At 42.2% G+C, this 19658-nt stretch overlaps 1 protein-coding gene across 1 annotated transcript in view; it reads left to right on the top strand.

Moving 5' to 3' along the window:
* The window catches only part of ARHGAP42 (Rho GTPase activating protein 42), a 289730-nt gene that overhangs the window by 179522 nt on the left and 90550 nt on the right, over nt 1-19658 (top strand). The window contains exons 5-6 of the mRNA XM_018563547.1: nt 5359-5460; nt 14720-14830. Coding sequence (XP_018419049.1) covers nt 5359-5460; nt 14720-14830 — 213 coding nt within the window. The remainder of the gene's footprint in view (nt 1-5358; nt 5461-14719; nt 14831-19658) is intronic.

The following is a 19658-nucleotide window of genomic DNA, read 5'->3' as shown; positions in this document are numbered from 1 at the left end:
AGGTAGTACAGGGGGGGGGGGGGGGGGTGGGGGGCGTGCCAGTCCTTTTAAAAGAAACCAATGCTTCCACAGCCAGAGCAAGGGTCCTTCTCTACAGCATGCTGGCCAGGGGCAGGCTTTTCTAGTCAGCCTTTGGCTGTTTTCTGGAGTAGACAAACTTAGAAATTATGCACTTAGAATGTATGTAGCTGATTTCACCTGAAAATTCAACTGGGCTTTAAAGAAATTACACATCATTTAAAAATGATATGACCCACAAATTCTTTCCCCTTCAAAACTTAAAGTATACAATTTCTTTTAACATAAAAGGTGCAAGGTTTTCTAAAATGTTACCCGGATTATGCTGTGTTCCAGCTGTATACTTGGCAGAGTTCTTCTTTAAGTGTTTTTCATTGTGATGATTAATAAGTGACTCCTCAAAGATTCAGGGAAGATTGGATTTCAAGAGCTGAAGGAAAATTCCCTTTTGTTTTTGCATTGAGTGCAATAACAGAACGATGTGCGGCAGAAGTGGATCCAACATTCAGCCCTGGAATGTGCTAAACAGCCCAGCCTGTCTCACTTCCCCCGTATTAAACAGGCTGTGTGGATGGAATTGAATCAGCAGGTGCTTAAATCTTTATCTCCGAAAAATCACATTGCAGGGTTCTAAAGAAGCGAGAAATTAAATTTGTTCTTCTATCATTCTGAAGTTGCTTGCTATTATATTGCCTTTTTTTCCCCCCAAAGAAACTGTATTTGTTTCCATGCACGGATATACTGGGCCACACACGCAAAGCAATTGGGACACCCAACAGGTACCCAGGAGGCAAACAATGAATCTTTCTTACATGTTTATGGACTAATCTTAAACTGACCATACATGGTACATCCACCATACCAACGTTTAGTATCTGCCGTCCCTCTCTGCCAATCTCTCCACTGGCTCCCACTTGCCCAATTAATACAATTAAAAAATACTAACAATAACATAGAGGGTCATCTACAACTCTGCCCCAAACTACATTACCAAACCTCATCTCAAAATATCACCAAAACCGTCCCCTCTGCTCCTCTCAAGACCTCCTGCTCTCCCACTCCCTCATCACCTCCTCCCATGCCTGCCACCACGACTTCTCCAGAGCCTGTCCTATCCTCTGGAACAGCCGATCCGCAATCTGTCCAACTATTTCCTACTCTGTCCACTTTTAGGTGATCCTTTAAAACTCATCTCCTCAGGGAAGCCTATCTAACCTTGACATCAATTTCCTTTTACTTCTTCCATTAGTTCAAGCCACACAATTATTACCTTTTGTATCACGTACCCCTCTTACTAGGTTGTAAGCTCTCATGAGTAGGGTCCTCCAAACCCTCCTGTATTGAAGTTGTTTTGTAACTGTACTGTCTCACTCCATTTTGTAAAGTGCTGCGTAATCTGTTGGTGCCTTAAAAATCCTGTATAATAATAACAATATAATAATAATAATAATAGATTGTACACTCTCCTTTAGCTCTACCAACAACTATACAGTGCAAGGGCTTTCTGGTTGGATGAAACTATTCAATGAAAGGTGCATAAGTACGTCTCGTAAAACTGTTGCTTTACCCTGCATGAGTAAAACACATGTTCACTTAGACAAGATGGATTCTGACTGGTTGCTATAGCTCACTGCACTTGAAATGTCTAACCTAAGAACTCTTTATTAAATAAAACAATTTCAATCAATGCTTCCTTGTGATACATGTACAAGTAACCCCCCATTAAGGAGAAAAGACTGCCAGGTAAAGTGATGTTTTACATGGGAGGTCTATGACTGCCCCACCCACGTAATGTGAATTGTGATCTAGTCATACTATGGTTGCTCTAGGTAGCTTGTATATCCGTACAGCATGTACATGCCAGCGGGAGGAACCACAGTGTATGGCGGTGGGAGCAGCTTTTTGACACACCTAGAAGTGTTGAATACCATAAGTGGATGGGGAGTAGCAAAGCAGCAGGGGTTTAGAGACACGGATCACCAGAAAGGTAAATGCACTTGCTTCTGTGATAAATATCCGCAGTAGCAGTTTCTATTCTGCTGTATTTCGCATAGATAGTATGTCAGCAGTGTGGCATCTAGCTTTCAGTAACTTCAAAAAGAGAAAAAGAGAAAAATGCAGGAAAGTTCTCCATGACATAGTTTCCTAATGAGAAGCTTTCTGAAGTGAAGTAATTGATTCATACTGTGCATTTCATCATATTACCTCAATGTCTTTTCCAGTCACCAGTTTAGTGTATTTCATTATTACATTGTGGATATATGCAGTTCTTATTGTGTCTTTTCACTCCGCAGCGTTATTGGACTCTCATTTGTGTGGGAGAGATGATAAGCTGAAGAACACCTCAAACACTGTTTATATATAACTGAACACATAATATAACCATAAATTAGTTTGACAATAACAGTCTTTTTTCTATGAACCCCCTTCCACAGTCTTTATGAGATTCTCATGCCCCCTGCAGTTACACGTGTTAAAAAAAAACTTGCATGTGGCCACTGCTTCTTCTTCGCATGTCAATAGTGGCCAGATCTGAATCAATCAAGTGCGAGTACCGATGCTTTGCTTTCGCTGCTACCGCTGGCATGGCGGTGGGTAATGACATAATGCCTGGCTTTCTTAATGCCCGGGAAGGCGGCTCCATGTTGTTTGGCCGGCTTGATTGTGATTGGCCGCAAAACCGGCTTCCCAGCCAATCAGCATGCAGCCGTCTGTTGATGGGAGGCCAGTCATTACTCAACGCCCAGCTTCCTATTCGCACAGTAAGCTGGCTCCATGTTCCCCCTACGGCACTGCCGGTCAGAGGAAATATTCCTTTGACTAGAAGTTCCGGTATCGGGGTAGGTATCAGAGCATTTGGGCAAGTATGAGTAATCACCCAAATACTCTGTATTGGCAACGATACCGATACTAGTATCGGTATCAGTGCATCCCTATCAAGAACCATTAAAGTAACACTAAACTCAGGAATTAAATCTTAAAAATACATTCAAGTACCTTAACTATTGGCTACTTTTTTTCTCCATGGTCCCTGTGTGTGTTGTAAAGTAGACAAGCTCCAAGCTTGCTCCTGTGATGGACTATAATCTCATGTTTAGTTCACTAATTTGTAATTACGAATTTGTATTGAGATTGTAGTCCATCACGAGAGCAAGTTTGAAGTGGTGGCTACTTCACAACACACACAGGGACCAGGGACCATACCAAACTGATATTCTGGTTGGTTGAGTCAACACTGGCTTCAAATATGCCTTGGATATCCCACAGCTGGAGCTTCCTGTCATATTACCATCCTTGTTCCTGTCCACCTGGCAATGTTTGGTGTTCCAGCCCACCTTGGTATGTTCCAGCTCCCCCTGTTGCATTCTCCATAATGTAAAAGTCCAAATGGGAGAATGGTAAACCTTCATAAATGGCACAGCAGATGTGCAGACTGGGGAACTCAAGAGTCATTATTTTACCAATAGAGCCCTCAAATGGATATAAGAAGCTTTCCGGTGGCTTATCTCTACAGCATCTACTAGAAAATTAAAAATTAAGTTTTGGGTACATTAAAGTTAATATTTCAGAAACATATTTTCATAAACCATTTTGTCTTTTTTTATGTTTTTATTATTCTTATTATGATTATTATTATTATTTTCCTACATGATGTGAATATTTCTTATCTTGGCCAATTCATAGATTTGTACACTTTTAGCATACATTTTACAAATTCATCAGTACAATTTATTTTATAGCCCTGATGAAGGAGCCTATTGGAACCCCTAAAATGTATTGGCTTTGTTTTGAAATGCATAAATGAAAAAAAAATATCGTCACAAATAATCTGTTTGGCAAATTTCTCCCAAAACTTCCAACTCCTTAGGTGCAGGCATCATGCTTTTGACTTATGTTCTTTGGAGAGCTGCCTAGTTAAGAGTTGTATACCAGCAAGATGATCAATCAGGATCCTTACTTGATATAAGATATCCAATATTTTTTACCCACATTGCTCTGCTATGATTTTAATGCTCACTGTTATTGCATTGCATATTGTTATGTTGCGATAACATGCAACCATTGCAAATAACACACATAATAAGTACGTTAGTATGCTGCTGTGCCATTTATTCTTAATGGCACTTCAACACACCTTGCCAACGCAAATGCTCGCAACCCATGGTAACGCACTACTTTGCATTGTGCTGTGCACCGTAATGTGTGGCATAATGCCTGTGCTAATGCCCCACAATGGAGTGAACCCAGCCTTAGGACTCATGTGGAATTTGTTCTTGTCAAACAAGGCATTTTTATTTCAAAGTCTGCTCAGACATATATACATGAATACAAAAAGCAGTTTTTGATAAGATAACGCTTAGTTTGACCTGCAATTTGTGTTTAGATGAAGCACTGAGATCTTATACTTGAAGAACACTATATCAGAATACAGCATTATACAGCATACAGAGAGAACTTTCTCGGTATCATAGATAAGCATGCATATATGGACTAACATTGCACTACAGCACCATCTACATTTCAAAAGACATAATTACACAAGTAATATAATTATTTATGTACGGTGAAACGCAATGCAGAACAAGTCAAACACAGCCTCTGAACTGTCATGTACACAACTACATTAAAGGCAATGGGAATCGGCTGACGCTCGTTTTAAGCATATATCAAACTCAGGAAAACAACGGCCATCTAAATGAGCCCTTACCTTAGTCTTATCTTACCCTGGTACTGAGGTCAGCTGGGACAGAAAGTCATTTAAAATCTCCCCAATAGGATGAAGTGCTTCTGTTGGTGTTTGTGTCCTTGTGGGAAATATCCGGCTCACTTCCTGTAGCAGTCACCACACAGAAAGAGAAAATCTCCCCTTTGGGGACACAGGCAACAATTAAAACCTGGCATAGGTTTAAGACTTTCCCCATTCTATCTGATGGTTTAGATAAATAGTCTTTGCTCAATTTAATAACAAAGATACATGCTTTGGAAGTCATATCATTGTATGTGATCCTATGTGCTTAAAGTACCGCAGCGCTGAATACTGAAAAATGGCCTGGATGGGAAGGGGGTTTAACACCGCGGATGTCAACTGTTTAACTAGCTGGTGGCTCTCCTGAAGCTATGAAACTACAATGCATAGCATGCCCTGCCATACATCCACTGCAGGCGCAGTGTCTCAGTTTGAGGATGTCTGGTGTACACTTCTAATTACACATTACAAGATGTTGTTGCATATTGTATTGACTTGTATTTTGGTTTTAGTGGTCCTTTAGGAAGGCACGCTAAGCTTGTTAGCCTGTAATTACTATTTCATGCTGAATTTTAATGTCGTTTATGTTCTAGGAAGGGAAGAAGAAGTTTGACAAAGAGAGTGAGAAATATTATTCCATCTTAGAAAAACACTTGAATTTGTCATCAAAGAAGAAAGAGGCGCATTTACAAGAGGTACATTGTTCTTTAATTTTTCTTGTCTTGGCACAGACTTCAAATGCCGTCTTCCTTGGTTTAATCATGTGTCTATGCCTACTATGTAATTGTGTACGGGGAGCTGGAAAAGTCTTATCCGGGCTGATGGGAGTACAAGATGAGTACGGTAATATTTCTTGCACAAATGACTCCTGCAGTGAACTGATGTATTAATTACATGGTGGTCAGTGAGCGAAAGAGATGATGGCAGCTGGGAGGGGAGGTAGAGCAGAACATAAATTAGAATAGGAAACAGAAACAAAACTTTCATTACAGATTATTACTAAAATGGACCCATAAAATGGTAAACATATCCCTGTAATACTTTCCTATTATGCTGAAAGAGCTGTTTTGGGCTCAAACTGCAGATGGCCTAAAGGGCAGGTATATCTACCTAAGGGGCTGATATTTAGGCAGTTGGCAACTTGCCTGGATGCTGATGCTCCACTTCAACCCTATGACCGGTGTCTAGGCGTCTGGTCACATGTTTGGCCACTTGGGTGCCCAAAACAATATTTTAGGTGAGCAAACATTCATGCAAAAATGATGGCTGGGTATTGTGCGCACCGCAGTCCCATTTACTTCTATGGGAAAGCCATACTCAATGTGACCTCAAGCTCTCCTGGAAAGTACAGATTTCTCATTGGAACAAATAGGTTTGGACCACATGACCACAGTAGCATCCATTTTCAGAGGAATGCCGCTCAGTGAAGATTGCTGACTTGGGGCTGAAGTATAAGACCAGGTGGGTTGCACTCCTATTCTTTAGAAAAAGGTGTATCTACCTAAGGGACTGATATTTAAACAGTTGGCAACTTGGCTGGATGCTGATGCTCCACTTCAGCTGAGATCATATGAGCAGTGCCTAGGCATCTGGTCACATGCTTGGCCACATGGGAGCTCAAAATTATATTATTCGAGGTGCACAAACTTTCATGCAAAAATGACTGTTGGGTATTGTGCACACTGCAGTCCCATTCACTTCTATGTGAAAGTCATACTCAGCGTGACTTCAAGCTGTCCTGCAAAGTACAGCTTTCTCACTCGGCACAGTAGCATCAATTTTCAGAAAAATGCCACAGTGAAGATCACTGACTTGGGGCTGAAGTATAAGACCAGTTGGGTGGCACTCAGTGGGGTGGGGGCAACTAAGGAAAAAAATATATAATGCAGTTATCCTTTAAGGTAAATACTGGAATAAAAACAAAATAAATAAACATACACTATATTTTCTGTTTTTACAGGGTATGTGTAATGGTTTTGTATATATTTTCTTTATCAATTATGAAATTAAAAAAAAAGAAAGATGTATTTATGTTTAAATCAGGTAATTTTGAAATATTGTATAATATTATGGATTCTTCTTTACAGTCACAAGGAGGAGCTTTAGTCTCCTTTTTACAAGTTTTCCTGTACCTCCTTACCCATACCTCCCAGCTGTCCCTTTTTGGAGGGACAGTCCATCAACTCTTGGACAGTCCACCATAGTGATGAGAACATGCTTGGAGCCAGCTTTCTGGCCAATCAGGAAGAACAGCATGGAGCCAGCTTTCTGGCCAATCAGGAAGCCGGGCGCTGTGTAATGACATGACACCCGGCTTCCTGATTGGCCTGGAAGCCGGCTAAATGCTCCCTCATCATGAGGTGGAGAGGGAGCATGAAGCCGGCTTCCCGGCCAATCAGGAAGCCCAGTGCCGTGTTATCACATGGCACCCGGTTCCTGATTGGCCAGCTTCCTGACCAATCGGGAGGTCGGGCAGTGAGTTATTACACGCTGCCCGGCTTCCTGATACAGGAAGTATCGGGCTAGGCATCGGAGCATTTGGGTGAGTACAAGTACTGCCCGTCAGAGGAAATCTTCCTTTGACCAGAAGTTCCGGTATCGGGGAAGGTATTGGAGCATTTGGGCGAGTATGAGTACTCCCCCAAATACTATATATTGGCACCAATACTAGTATCTGTATCGGTGCATCCCTATAGACTATAATTTCAATACAAATAAGCAAACTAAACATGAAATTGTAGCCCATCACAGGAGCGAGCTTGGAGCTGTGGCTACTTTGCAACACACACAGGGACTATGGGGAACAAAAGTAGCCACCCCCCAGAAGGAAGGACAGTGTCAGCACCAATTCAGAGATGATATGAGGATCTACAGCCGAGTGATACACAAATAAGATACATTTTTGTTCATAGTTAATGTACTTGAATGCAATTTTTAAGATTTAACTGGAAAGTTTAGTGTCACTTTATTGATATCCCTTAAAGGAAGTGAGCTGAATAATGTTGGGCGTCATTGAATCCAGAAGATAAATTACACTGACCAGTATTGCTTCGCAAGGTTTTTTGCTTTCTTTTATATTAAAGGAGTTGGGGGAGGTATAAAAAATAAGTTTGGAATTTGGTTTTGAAATAAAATTGACTTAAAACCATATTGTTTCTCTTTAACTAACACGGCAGGTTAGACGTTAGAGTCCATGAAATAGAAGTATATTTCCTCAGCTGTAAATAAACCCCCATCGTCTGTATAGTCTACGTTCACACTATACATCTTCCAGACACTGACAAAGACCATTAAAATAAGGACCAAGTGTAATCTGGTTTATGTCAATGATTGGTCTTATTATTTGTTATCTGAAAAACGTATCACTGTCATAACAAAGCTTCAGTGAATGTGTCTGCTGATGTGAATGTACAGTGTGTAATTACTGGGTACGTCTCTAATTATATAACAGACATTAAGAAGCATCTTAGCAGTTTGGCTTCTGTTCTTAATTTCCAAATATGGCCAATCGCGTAGCCAAGTGCAATTGCTGCTTGTTCAAAGACAAGTATGCCAAATATACAAAGATTGATTTCTACATCATTTATCAGTCACATGTCTTTAACACTTTGGGCCTAGACTAATCAGGTTACAACATATACAGTCTTAGATGGACCAAGGGCCTTTCATTGAAGTGTAAATCTGGGGTATAACATGTTGTTTTCCTCCAGTTCCAAAGTGCCAGAACTGCTGCTTTGTAATAATGCAAAGCAACAGGTTTGCTTTAAAGGAGAACTATAGGGTCAGGGCTTTTTCCCAAAGTTCTCCTAAGAGTCACGGGAGCACACAAACTAGCGTTCTCCCATGACCCAAAGATCCGTATACTGCGAGCTACAGCATGCGGTATATTGAGACGCCGCAGCCGGGACTGATCCCGACAATACTGTCTGGATCCACCCAGCTGCAGGATTGACAGCTGGCTCTGCCTATACAGAGACAGAGCCAGCTGTGCCCGCCCCCTCCCCCATCCGTTTCGCCAGTTAGAGCTGGAGGATCGGACAGGGGAGGGGGGAAGCCCTGCCGGGAGCCGTGAGTGACAGTCACGGCTCTCTGCAGGGATAGATCAAGAAGTGAGCGAGCGACGGTATGTGTTTTCTCTAATTTCCCGATCTACTGAGCCGACCTGTGACAGTTTCATTGTGACAGGTCGGCTCAGATTGTGAGGCTGAGTGAAAATCACTCGCCTCATAATTCTCCTTTAATGTATATCTAAACCCATCAACAAAAAAATTAAGATATTGCAGCTTACCAACCCTTAGATGTGGTAGCTGCGTTTGTTTTCTTTTTGCAAGATTCTTATTCCCTTTATTTTCACTTACATCCTTGGGTGGCAATGATCCCTCACCCTCTGTATTAAGAAAACAGAACCCCGTCCCTCTCCTTTTTTCCATAGCATAGAGGGGTGTGGTTCTGAGTTCCTTGGAGATATCTAAGAACAATGTAATTGATAACAGTCAGCACAAGCAGAGGGCACACAGGTCATGATTGGCTGACAAGATCATCAGATATTTTTTGTAAACTTCAACAGATATTTTTTTAAACTTATCGAACAGATGTAACAAAAACTTTTAATTGTATATTTAACAGACCAAAAGTGGTCAAATAAAAGATGTTAATTTTTAAGGTTTACATACACTTTAATAACCTACCTCCTCGGCATATACAGACCTCTCCTTCACTTCCCCACTGCACCAGGCAAAAGGAAATAACTAGACGTGTGCGATTCTTTTCGTTCCGAATCAAAATTCGGACACATTTTCAGACATTCTAACACATGCGAATTTCCGAATCCCAATGCATCCGAATGTGACCAAATCCGAATTTCCGTTCCTGAATTTTGGATCAAAAACGAAACTGAATCAGACATGTGACTTTTCTGGCCAATCAGATATGTTTTTCGGTTTAATGCATCCGAATGGGTCTGAACACAAATTTGCGTTACGGCAACATGTAAGCCATATACAATATATACATATAATACTAAAGCTGAGGCTCCTAGACCTGAATGGCATTCGGGATCTGAATTTCCAGATTGCATTCAAGAGCTCCTGAATGCTATTCGGGTCTGGGAGCCATATGCATATATTACTAAAGCTGAGGCTCCCAGACCCGAATGGCATTCGGGAACTCCTGAATGCAATTTGGAAATTCGGATCCCAAATGCCATTCGACTCTAGGAGCCTCAACTTTAGTATTAATATCTGTATATGATTTTCTGTGGTATTCGCAACGAATATTCGTAAACTCTTTGGAAACTAACGAAATTTGGATTTCGTCTGAATCCAAAACCCAAACCGAATAGAATTTCGGATCCGAATCCCGAAATAACGAAATATCCAAATAAAATGTTTCCTCAGTTTAGATGTCTAAAATGTCTACATGTCTAAAAATAACTATATGTATTCAAATAAGGCATAGAGGCACTCACTGGCCTTGCAGAGGAGATAAGTCAAAGCATCAGCATTTTATTGTCAAATGCTTTGAGTTATCCCCCTTGCAAGACCCGTGAGTGCCTCTATACCTACTTTGGATTTGTATGGATATTTTTAGTGGTGGGTTTATAATCTCCATGGTGTATAATCTCTTCTGGTTTACCATCTCCATGGCTCCTGTTCTGGTAGTGGAAACCAAGTCTTCATAACAGGCCCACCACCAACTAGTATTTTTCGTGGTGCCCCTCGTTGTGACGTTATCATGCCACTGCAGTCTCCAGGAGCCTGAGAGGACCCTGTCACTGAAGTACTTATGAGATACCCTTGAGCATCATGAGGACCTGAAGAAGGACCCTTCAACTCCGTAGTTTAGAAGAGAGAAGACCTGGTGTGTCATGTGATTGTGGATCGTGGAAAAGTGGCTTTTAGTTTTTTTTTTTTTTAATAAATGCAGGGATCAGTTAGTGTAATGCTCCCTTGGATGGAGATAGGTGAGATGGATTTCAGCTGCGGAACTAGGCAGGAATTCTTATAGGGTATGGCAATCAGGTTATGACCCCAGGCGTCTCTCTCAAACTTAACAGAGAGTGAGGGGTTTAACGCATCATCTGCCACAAAGCAAAGGTTTAAGGATGTGACCCTGTCTGTGTTATTCCAGTCATAACAGGAAGGGTTCCATATGCATCAAACTATAAAGGGATGAATGTATAAGTGTAGCAGTCCCAGGAGTGAGGGACCTAGAGTGGTCCAGGTAGTACTAGGGTACAGGCAACTATACATGCAGATAACAGCAGTCACTTTAGAATATAGCCCAGATAACAACAGTCTTATGGCGGAATGACTTTCCCCCACAGGGGTGAGTACTTGCGGTTAAGTGCTAGCACTTGGTGGTCCTAGGAGCTGGAGTGGTGGCGACGGCTGTTGAGTGGCCGGAGATCCTGTATGCTGCTGATGAGTAGTGAGGCTCCTGAGGTCGGAGGGGCATCTGACCCAATAGTGGAACGCTCTTACAGCGTTCATCGTGTAGTTTTATCGCCGCAGAAGTGGAGTCCCGGAGCGTGACGTCACTTCCGCGAACCACGGTGGAGAGCAAGGAACCTCCCCTTCTAGAAAGGAGGCGCCCTATGTGACGCGGCCGATGCGTTCCACACTGGGACGCAGACGACTCGCGAAAGGTAAGAACGTTACAGTTAGAGGGGGTGGGAAGTGAAAGATAGTAGGGGCAAAGGGGGGTTTTTCCACACGTGAGCTTTTTTAGAATATCTTTGGAAGGTTTAGAATGTTTGTGAAGTTTTTATTGCTAGTTACCAGACCAGGTCGGTTATCAGGGGCCTTTGTCACCCTAGACCATGCCTGTTTGACGTCAGATGTAGGCCTGGAAGGTAACAGCTTGCTATGTCAAAAGTAGTGTTTAAAGGGGTGTTATTGCTGTTCTTATTTGCAAAGCATTGACACTTTCATCTGATCAAACACGTAAAACTCTTGTCCTCACTTATGTACACATGGATGCTATTGAGGAACCGTGTTTTTAGTGCATAGGGAATACTGCACATGTGTTTTCTTGTTTAAAAGAAAATAAATGCTACTTGTAAATGTGGCATTTTTCCTCCTCATCTGGTAACGTTGATGTCTTTGAATTTGGCTTATGTTTTACAAACAAACGACGTGCTTTTCATAGCTAACCGGCCAAAGGCTTCTAAAGAGGTAAACAATAGGGATTAGATGCTCTTGGTGGTCAGCAGAGCATTCTGTAGTTCTCAGTATCTCTCAACATATATTGCTCATGTGTTTTGGTAAGTTAACAGAGCCAGGTCGAGTTGATTGGGACATGTCTGTGTGGTAATATGGAGGGTCTTTACCTCCCACAGCGAACAGCGCTTGGCGGTCCAACCACCAAAATGTGATTGTTCTTTTAGAGAAAGACTTTGCATGGATGTAGGTTGGAACTTATTACAAGCTGAGATGCATATTCAACTGTATGTCTCATTGTGTGAACTGCCCTGTGAGAATTAAAAGGCACCCTTATTATACTTAAATTGAGTATTGAGCTTGGCCCCGCTCCTCCTACCTTTTTGTCCTTCAGTATTGTCCCATCACTGCAACTTTTTGTCTCAATGATCTATAGCAATTTGTAAGGGGAGAACCAGGCTTTGCAGAGCAAACCACCACACTCTGGTATTTGAGAAAATGGAAGCTGTAGAAGAATTCTGACCAGGCAGTCAGGCATATATAAAAGGCACAGATGAATGCAGCTCTGTATTCATCACACAGCATTAAATGCATTTTGTAAATGCAAGCAATATACTAAATTTGACTTGGTATCAGCCACTTGCAGTTTCCTTCACAGCAGAGCTCAGATTGGTAGAAGAAGCAGCATAAGAAACCTTTCAGTTGTTCTGATCCATTACAATGTTAACAACGTATATGCTGATAGGAGGAGAAGGAAAAGGAACAGAAAGAAGAGCTCATCAGCCTGTTGGTCTCACTGTCCAGTCACACGCTGAGGGAGGGACAAGACCTGTTACTTAACTGCAGCAGAGAGAGAGGTCTCCTGCTCTAACAGACAGGGATGTGCTGTGGGTCAAGCCTATGTACATCTTAGAACTGGATAGACAGACATACAAATTGCATGGCAGGTACAGCAGCTCTCTTTTGTATTCCCTCTGTGTATTTAGCTGTTTTCCTGGAGTTCAGCAGTTTTAGGCCTCATGCCAAGGGACATTAATTTCTCTAATTTGACATGCATTTGTAATGCATGTCTAACGCAGGTCCGCTAAAATCCCATTGACTCTGAAAGACCAGAACACATGACAGGTCTGAGGCTGCGCTTGACCTGCTTTGTGTTTCGTTTCTTTTGACACACCATGACCCATTGGGGTGCATTTGAACTGCAAGTAAAGCAGGTCAACGCAGCTTTTTGTCAAACACTGTTTTCCATTCAAATGCAGCTGTGTTTGTTCAAATAGGAAACACAAGAACACCCATTAACCCGACTCTTATAGAGTACAGAATGGTTAGAAAATCTGGCCTCTTTGCAATCTGTGTCCTTGCTTGGGAGATCGATCCTCTCTGTTAAGGAGACCCTTGTCACAAGGACAGAAAGTGATGTAAAATCCTAAATAAAACCACTGTCACTGAAATAGAAAAAGGGGGGAAATCTTTCAAAGGAAACTAATGTACTGGTGACAACTGTTTAAAGTGACTCTAAACACAGAAGGTAAATCTTAAAATTGCATTCAAGTATCTTAATTATTAACAAAAATATATCTTATTTGTGTATCACTTGCTTCCCGGCCAATCAGCATGCAGCCATGTGTTTGGCGAGCTCGATGCTGATTGGCTGGAAAGCCGGCTTCCCTGTCAATCCGCATGGAGCCAGCTTCCCGGCCAATTAGGGAGCCAGGAGGCAGGTCATTACTTGCCGCCCATCTTCCTGATCGCACAGCTGGCTCCATGAACGTAAGCTGGCTCCATGTTCCCCTACGGCACTGCCGGTCAGAGGAACTCTTCCTCTGACCGGAAGTTCCGGTATCGGGGAAGGTATTGGAGCATATGGGCGAGTATAAGTACTCGTCCAAATACTCGGTATATGCACCAGTACTAGTATTAAAGTATTGTAGTACCATTAAAGTGACACTAAACTCAGGAATTAAATCTTAAAAATACATTCAAGCACCTTTTAACTATTAACAACAATATATCTTATTTGTGTATCACTCGGCTGTAGATCCTGAAATCATCTCTGAATTGGTGCTGATACTGTCCTTCCTTCTGGAGAGTGGCTACTTTTGTTCCCAATGATCCCTGTGTGTGTCGTAAAGTAGCCTCTGCTCCACATTAGTAAAGGAAACATGAGATTGTAGTCTATCACCGGAGGTAGCTTGGAGAGGTGGCTATTTTTCAACACACACAAGGACCATGGGGAACAAAAGTAGCCCCCCTCCAGAAGGAAGGACAGTGTCAGCCGAGTGATACACAAATAAGATACATTTATGTTAATAATTGAGGTACTTGAATTCTTCATAATGGGACAATGACAGTAAAATAAAGCTTTGACTAGAGATACAGTACATGTTAGGCCTCTTATGTTAGGATTGAAGATCACAGATGATTCAAAAGGCCCATACTTGTGTTCATACTGTCTTTCTCGTCAATATAAGCCAGTTCCATGCCTTTTGTGTAAAGTTCCTATAGCTATCATGCATTTTTGTACACAGTCAGCTGAATGTGAGTGAATCAGATTGATTAGATATTTAAGCCTTTGCTGAATCTACCAGTTTAGCAGGATGTCTTGTGTCTTGTATTCCCATCTCTTTGCCCTTTTATCTCATGACAGCAGAAAAACACAGGAATGAAATAAGTAATGGGTATCAGCGATTGACTTGAGTAGTGCGCCGAGGATGTTATTTATTATGTACAGAATGGATGGAGGTAAAACAATCTTACATTCACTGCATATTACTTGTGTTTGTTTTTGTCCTAGGCCGACTCCTTAATAGACAAAGAACAACAGAACTTCTATAATGCTTCCCTGGAGTATATCTTTAAAGTCCAGGAGGTACAAGAAAAGAAGAAATTTGAATTTGTTGAGCCTGTAAGTATATTTATGATTGAATATTTCTCTTACCTTTCACGCTGCCCATCAAGGACATAATAAAAGTGTCACTGAACTTCCGCCCTCCCTGGTAACATATACTCATTCAGTCTCATCCCCTTCTGTTTTGTTCAGGAGCAAAGTAAAATATTCACCTCTTCTGGGTATTGGTTAGCATTTAACTAACTCCCTTTCCACCATGTGATAGTGCTAGGCCAATGAAAAGGCACCAATGCTATCACATGATGGCAAGGAAGAAGACCATAGCCTTGTGTAAGCTCCAACATGCCAGTTTGTTTCTTAAACCTGCCTTAAGCTGGCCTTGTGCTGCTCAAGTCCTGCTGACTGGGCTGAAATGCCAGCAGTGTGTGGCCCCCTTGGGACACCTACATTCAACAAAAGTCAATTCTTCAGTTGACTTTTGTCAAATGAGCCAGTCCAAAAAACCTCAGCTGAACATTGACTGCAGTAAGAATACAATAGCTCAGTGGGGAGAATTGCCCCATCCATATTGTTAAGCATGGGTGGGGGAATAAAGTGTTTTTTTCTCTCTCACAGCTCTGTGAAATAGCCAGTGTATGGCCAGCTTTTCAGTTCCTGGTCACGGCAGCAAACACAGCAGCACAAACACAATAAAAAAGTATAGTATATGCTACTGGGTCGGGGAAATTTATGTGACCCTCTTACTTTGCTTTGCAGGGGCAAAGGAAAAAATTACTTTAAAGATAATTTTTATAGTGGACTTGAACTCAGAAAGTGAAGATTTGATAAGTTATAGGTAGCAACCTGGATTGGTAATTGTGCCTTAGTATTACACAGAAAAATGAACTTTTGTCTTCCTCCTGAAATTAACAGAACACTTGCCAGTATGTGAGTTTGACTAGTCATTCCTCGGTATATGCAGTGTGTGAGATCTAAGGCTTCGCGGTAAAAAAAATGTGCGACAAATGCGCGTTTCTGAGGGTTACTTGGCTGTATCCCAATGGAAACGTGAGATCAAAACGCCATAAAGAAGTACATGTACTTCTTTGGGCGTAGGCCGTTTTGTAGCGCGTTCAGACGGGCTGAAATACGGAAAGGTGTGAACCATACCCATAAAAAACAATGGGATTTTCAAGTTTGTACGTTTTGTAGAGCGTTCATAGAGCGTTGAACGCGCGACAAAACGTAAAGGTGTGAATAGGACCTAAAGCACTGCTGCCTCTGGCTGCTAGTCTCAGGAGATTTTAAGCAAGATTTGGTGATGCCTGTACTGTGCTGATTACTGTTCTCCTTGCTGGAGGATCTCACATGAGGAAGCAAAGCCCTGCCTCTACCAAAATGGCCCCCTCTGCACAGAAACAGTGTCATACAAGGCATGATAAGTCTGTAATGGAAAAAGAGCAGCTGTAGGAAGACCGCAGGCAACACTGGTGCCCAGTTCTTTGCCATCTGCTTGCCGTTATTTGGGGAACAGCGTCCAGATTCAGTTCCTCTTTAATGCATTTTCAGTGCGTTTACATTTAAAATGTGTTGTTTTGTTTGTCGGAAGGCATTTTAATTGAACTTGTATGTTTGCTGGCTTTCTGTTCTATAAATTAATTATGATACTCCATATACAGATACTGCCAGTAACTATACAGTATGTATGGCAGCCACGGACCTGCTAAAGTCCTGAGATGAAATATTTAGTCATAATGAGCCACCAAGAGGCTGTGTACCTTTCAGTCAAACCGTTTGGATTTGATATGACCCATAGCCTTGTGTTGAGATAAAAGTAAAAGTAAAGCAAAGTCATGGCTCTGCACTGCTCAGAAAGTGCAGAAAAGTGGCTCAGAAAGTGGCTGCTCCATCTACATAAAAGCTTAACATTGTTCACTGTTGAGTCAGCTGACTGTGGGCTAGTTGGTGACCAATTTGTATTGCTTAACTACAGTGGAGAAAGTAAGGTCACCAACCTGGGTATACTATCTATACCAGGGCTCAAAATTTAAAGTCCTGCGCTACTAGGTCAGGACTTAAGAGTTACTTGCCACCAGTTGCCCCACCTAACCCCTACTCTGCCTCAGCCTTAACTCCGCCCCTAAACACACCGTCTTAAATTAGCTTATGATAATTCTTACCTTTTGATAGTTGCTTCTTGTAACGTCAGATTAGGGATTCCTGCTGCAGGAAAAAGCAAGTTAGACTAAAACACAATAATACACTCCCCAACGTCCCCCCCCCCAACACATAAAATTATACTCTCCTCTTCCTCTGGGGACAACTCTTACAGGGACAACTGTCTTAGAGGGAAATTCCCTTAACTTTGGGAGATTTCCTCTAACTTCCTGTTGCATCCCTGGGACGGGTAGTTAACGGGTAGTTACATAGTTACTGTACGTAACTAGTAGTCAGGCTGAAAAAAGACCATCGAGTTCAACCTATAAGAAGTGAAGGGACATTTCCACAATGGTACACAGACAGCAAAAAAATATTCATCAAGGGGTTTAAACCCTTCCCTACTCTATCCAAAACTAAAGCTACAAATAAAGTTTTGGCTATACATACATTGTAAATGGTTGTTTTTCTATGTATTTCTGTGGTATACTCATTACATGTGAGTTTAACTGAGTTCTACTTTAATGCCCACTCTTACTCTCTGCACTGCCTTGTTAAAGAAACCTGTTATTATGTTCAAAAATCATTGTGTCTTCCTGTGGGCTTCCTGTCTGTCATGTCCTCATAATTATCAGCAAGGCAGCTGACATTTTTATAGTGTTATCTCTGATCTAATCTGTGACTGTTAACTGTTACTTTAAAGACAGTCACATATTAACGCTATATTAGACTATGTGAAATGTTACTTACCCTTGTTCGACCTGCCATCATAAATTGCTTGGCTGATAGGCGGCTTTAGACCACGTTCCTTCCAGTCAGCGCTGGCAGATCGGAGCGGGGAGAGGGGAATCCAGCCCCTCCCCCTGTCACGGCAGAGAGCCGTGACAGGATCGAGGGGCGAGGGAACCCGGTTTGTGTTCCCTCACCTCCCGATCTACTGAGCCAACCTGTGACAGTGTCATTGTCACAGGTCGGCTTAGAACTATGAGGTGAGTGGAAATCACTCATGTCATAGTTCTCCTTTAACGTCTGTGTAAAACCAGCCACCTGTCTCTCTTTACGTGTGGTAATTGTATTTAGTATTAGATAGAATGGGAAAGCTTTTGACTGCTTTTTGTTGCCTTTTGTGTCCTTATTGAAGACAGAAAGTGATGGGAAATCTCTACAACAGAGACATAGACAAAAGCATGTTATTGGAGTGAGGATAAAATAAGTTGGCCATATATCGGTTGGGTTTTGGCCGAGTCCTGCCGACTGGGACGAAGTCTCACCAGTGTTTGGCCCAGTCATGGCCATATATTGGTTGAATATTGTTTGTGCCTTGCAGCACTGGGGGTCCCCTGTTGAAATCCTGGTCAGGACACTATCTGCAAGGAGTTTGAATGTTCTGCCTGTGTTTCTGGGTTTCCTTCCACACTTCAAAGACATGCTGGAAGGTTAATTGGCTCCTGTCTAAATTGGCCTTGTGTGCATGTGCCCTAGGGGCCTTAGATTGTAAGCTCCTCGAGTGCGGGGGAATGATGTGAATGTGCAGTATGTATAGTGCTGGGTACATTCACAGCACTATATAAATACCTTTAATAAATGAATAAAACAACATACCTAAAGATAATGGGGGGAATTTATCAAAACTGGAGCAGACAAAATCTGGAGCAGTTGCCCATAGTAACCAATCAGCTTCTCTGTTCAGTTGAGATTTGAAAATGAAAGAGAGAAGCTGATTGGTTGCCATGCACAGCTGCTCCAGATTTTGTCTGCTCCAGTTTTGATAAATTCCCCTCAATGTTTGCTTATGTCTCTTTGGAGCAGGATTATACACAGGTTTGCAAGCTAATCTGAGCAATTGTAGAGACACAAGTCGGGTCAGAGTCAGCTTCTCCTCATTAACATACAATGTATCACCCAAACCTTGAGATGTTTAACCCTTTGTTAGGACAGAAAGTGTTGAAATCGAATTTACAACTGATAATGAGAACTGCCAGCACAGTACAGACATGATAATCATTAACTCCCCAGACCCTTTCTTTAACTTTACACATAAGGGGAAGCTAGGTAGGATTTTAAACAAGTAAAAAGTGTTAAAAAATGTGATCAAAATGTTTTTTATATTTATTTAAGTTTTGCTATGTGAATGGGAACATATAATAATTATTAGTAGGTGTTATTTCAATTTGGCTGAAAAATTTAAATACATCTGAAAGTGATCCTGGGATAAGGGGTAAGCTGACATGTGGGATATGCTAATACAGGGGGATACTCTGGCACAGAGATATACCCTGACACAGGGGGATATGTTGACACACTGGGATATGCTGGGGAAAACACTGACACAGGGAGATATGCTGGGGGAAACGATGACACGGATAAACTGACACAGGAGGATACACTGACACAGAGGGATATGCTGACACATGGGGGATACACTGACACGGTGATATGTTGGGGGATACACTGACTCGGGGATACGCTGATACAGGGGGATACGCTGATACAGGGGGATACGCTGACACCAGGCCCGAATTTCCCACAAGGCCACCGAGGCACCGGGGCGGCAGCGGTGACCTTGTGTGGAAGTTGCCGGTGTAAGGTGTCCGGCGGCCGCACACTACGGGGCGGCCCGAGGCTCTGCCCACCGGCTCCGTAGTGTGCGGCCGCCGGCCAATCACGGCGCGGCGGGCCGCAACTCCTCCCCCCAGCTGTCAGATACTTCCTCCGGCGTCCTGTTAATGTGGATTGACGCCGGAGGAAG

Source organism: Nanorana parkeri, unplaced genomic scaffold (genome assembly GCF_000935625.1).
Source record: "Nanorana parkeri isolate BGI_ZX_2015 unplaced genomic scaffold, ASM93562v1 scaffold673, whole genome shotgun sequence".
Classification (NCBI taxonomy): domain Eukaryota; kingdom Metazoa; phylum Chordata; class Amphibia; order Anura; family Dicroglossidae; genus Nanorana; species Nanorana parkeri.
The sequence above is the reverse complement of the archived record's forward strand: the minus strand, read 5'-3'. Positions and strand labels throughout refer to the sequence as shown.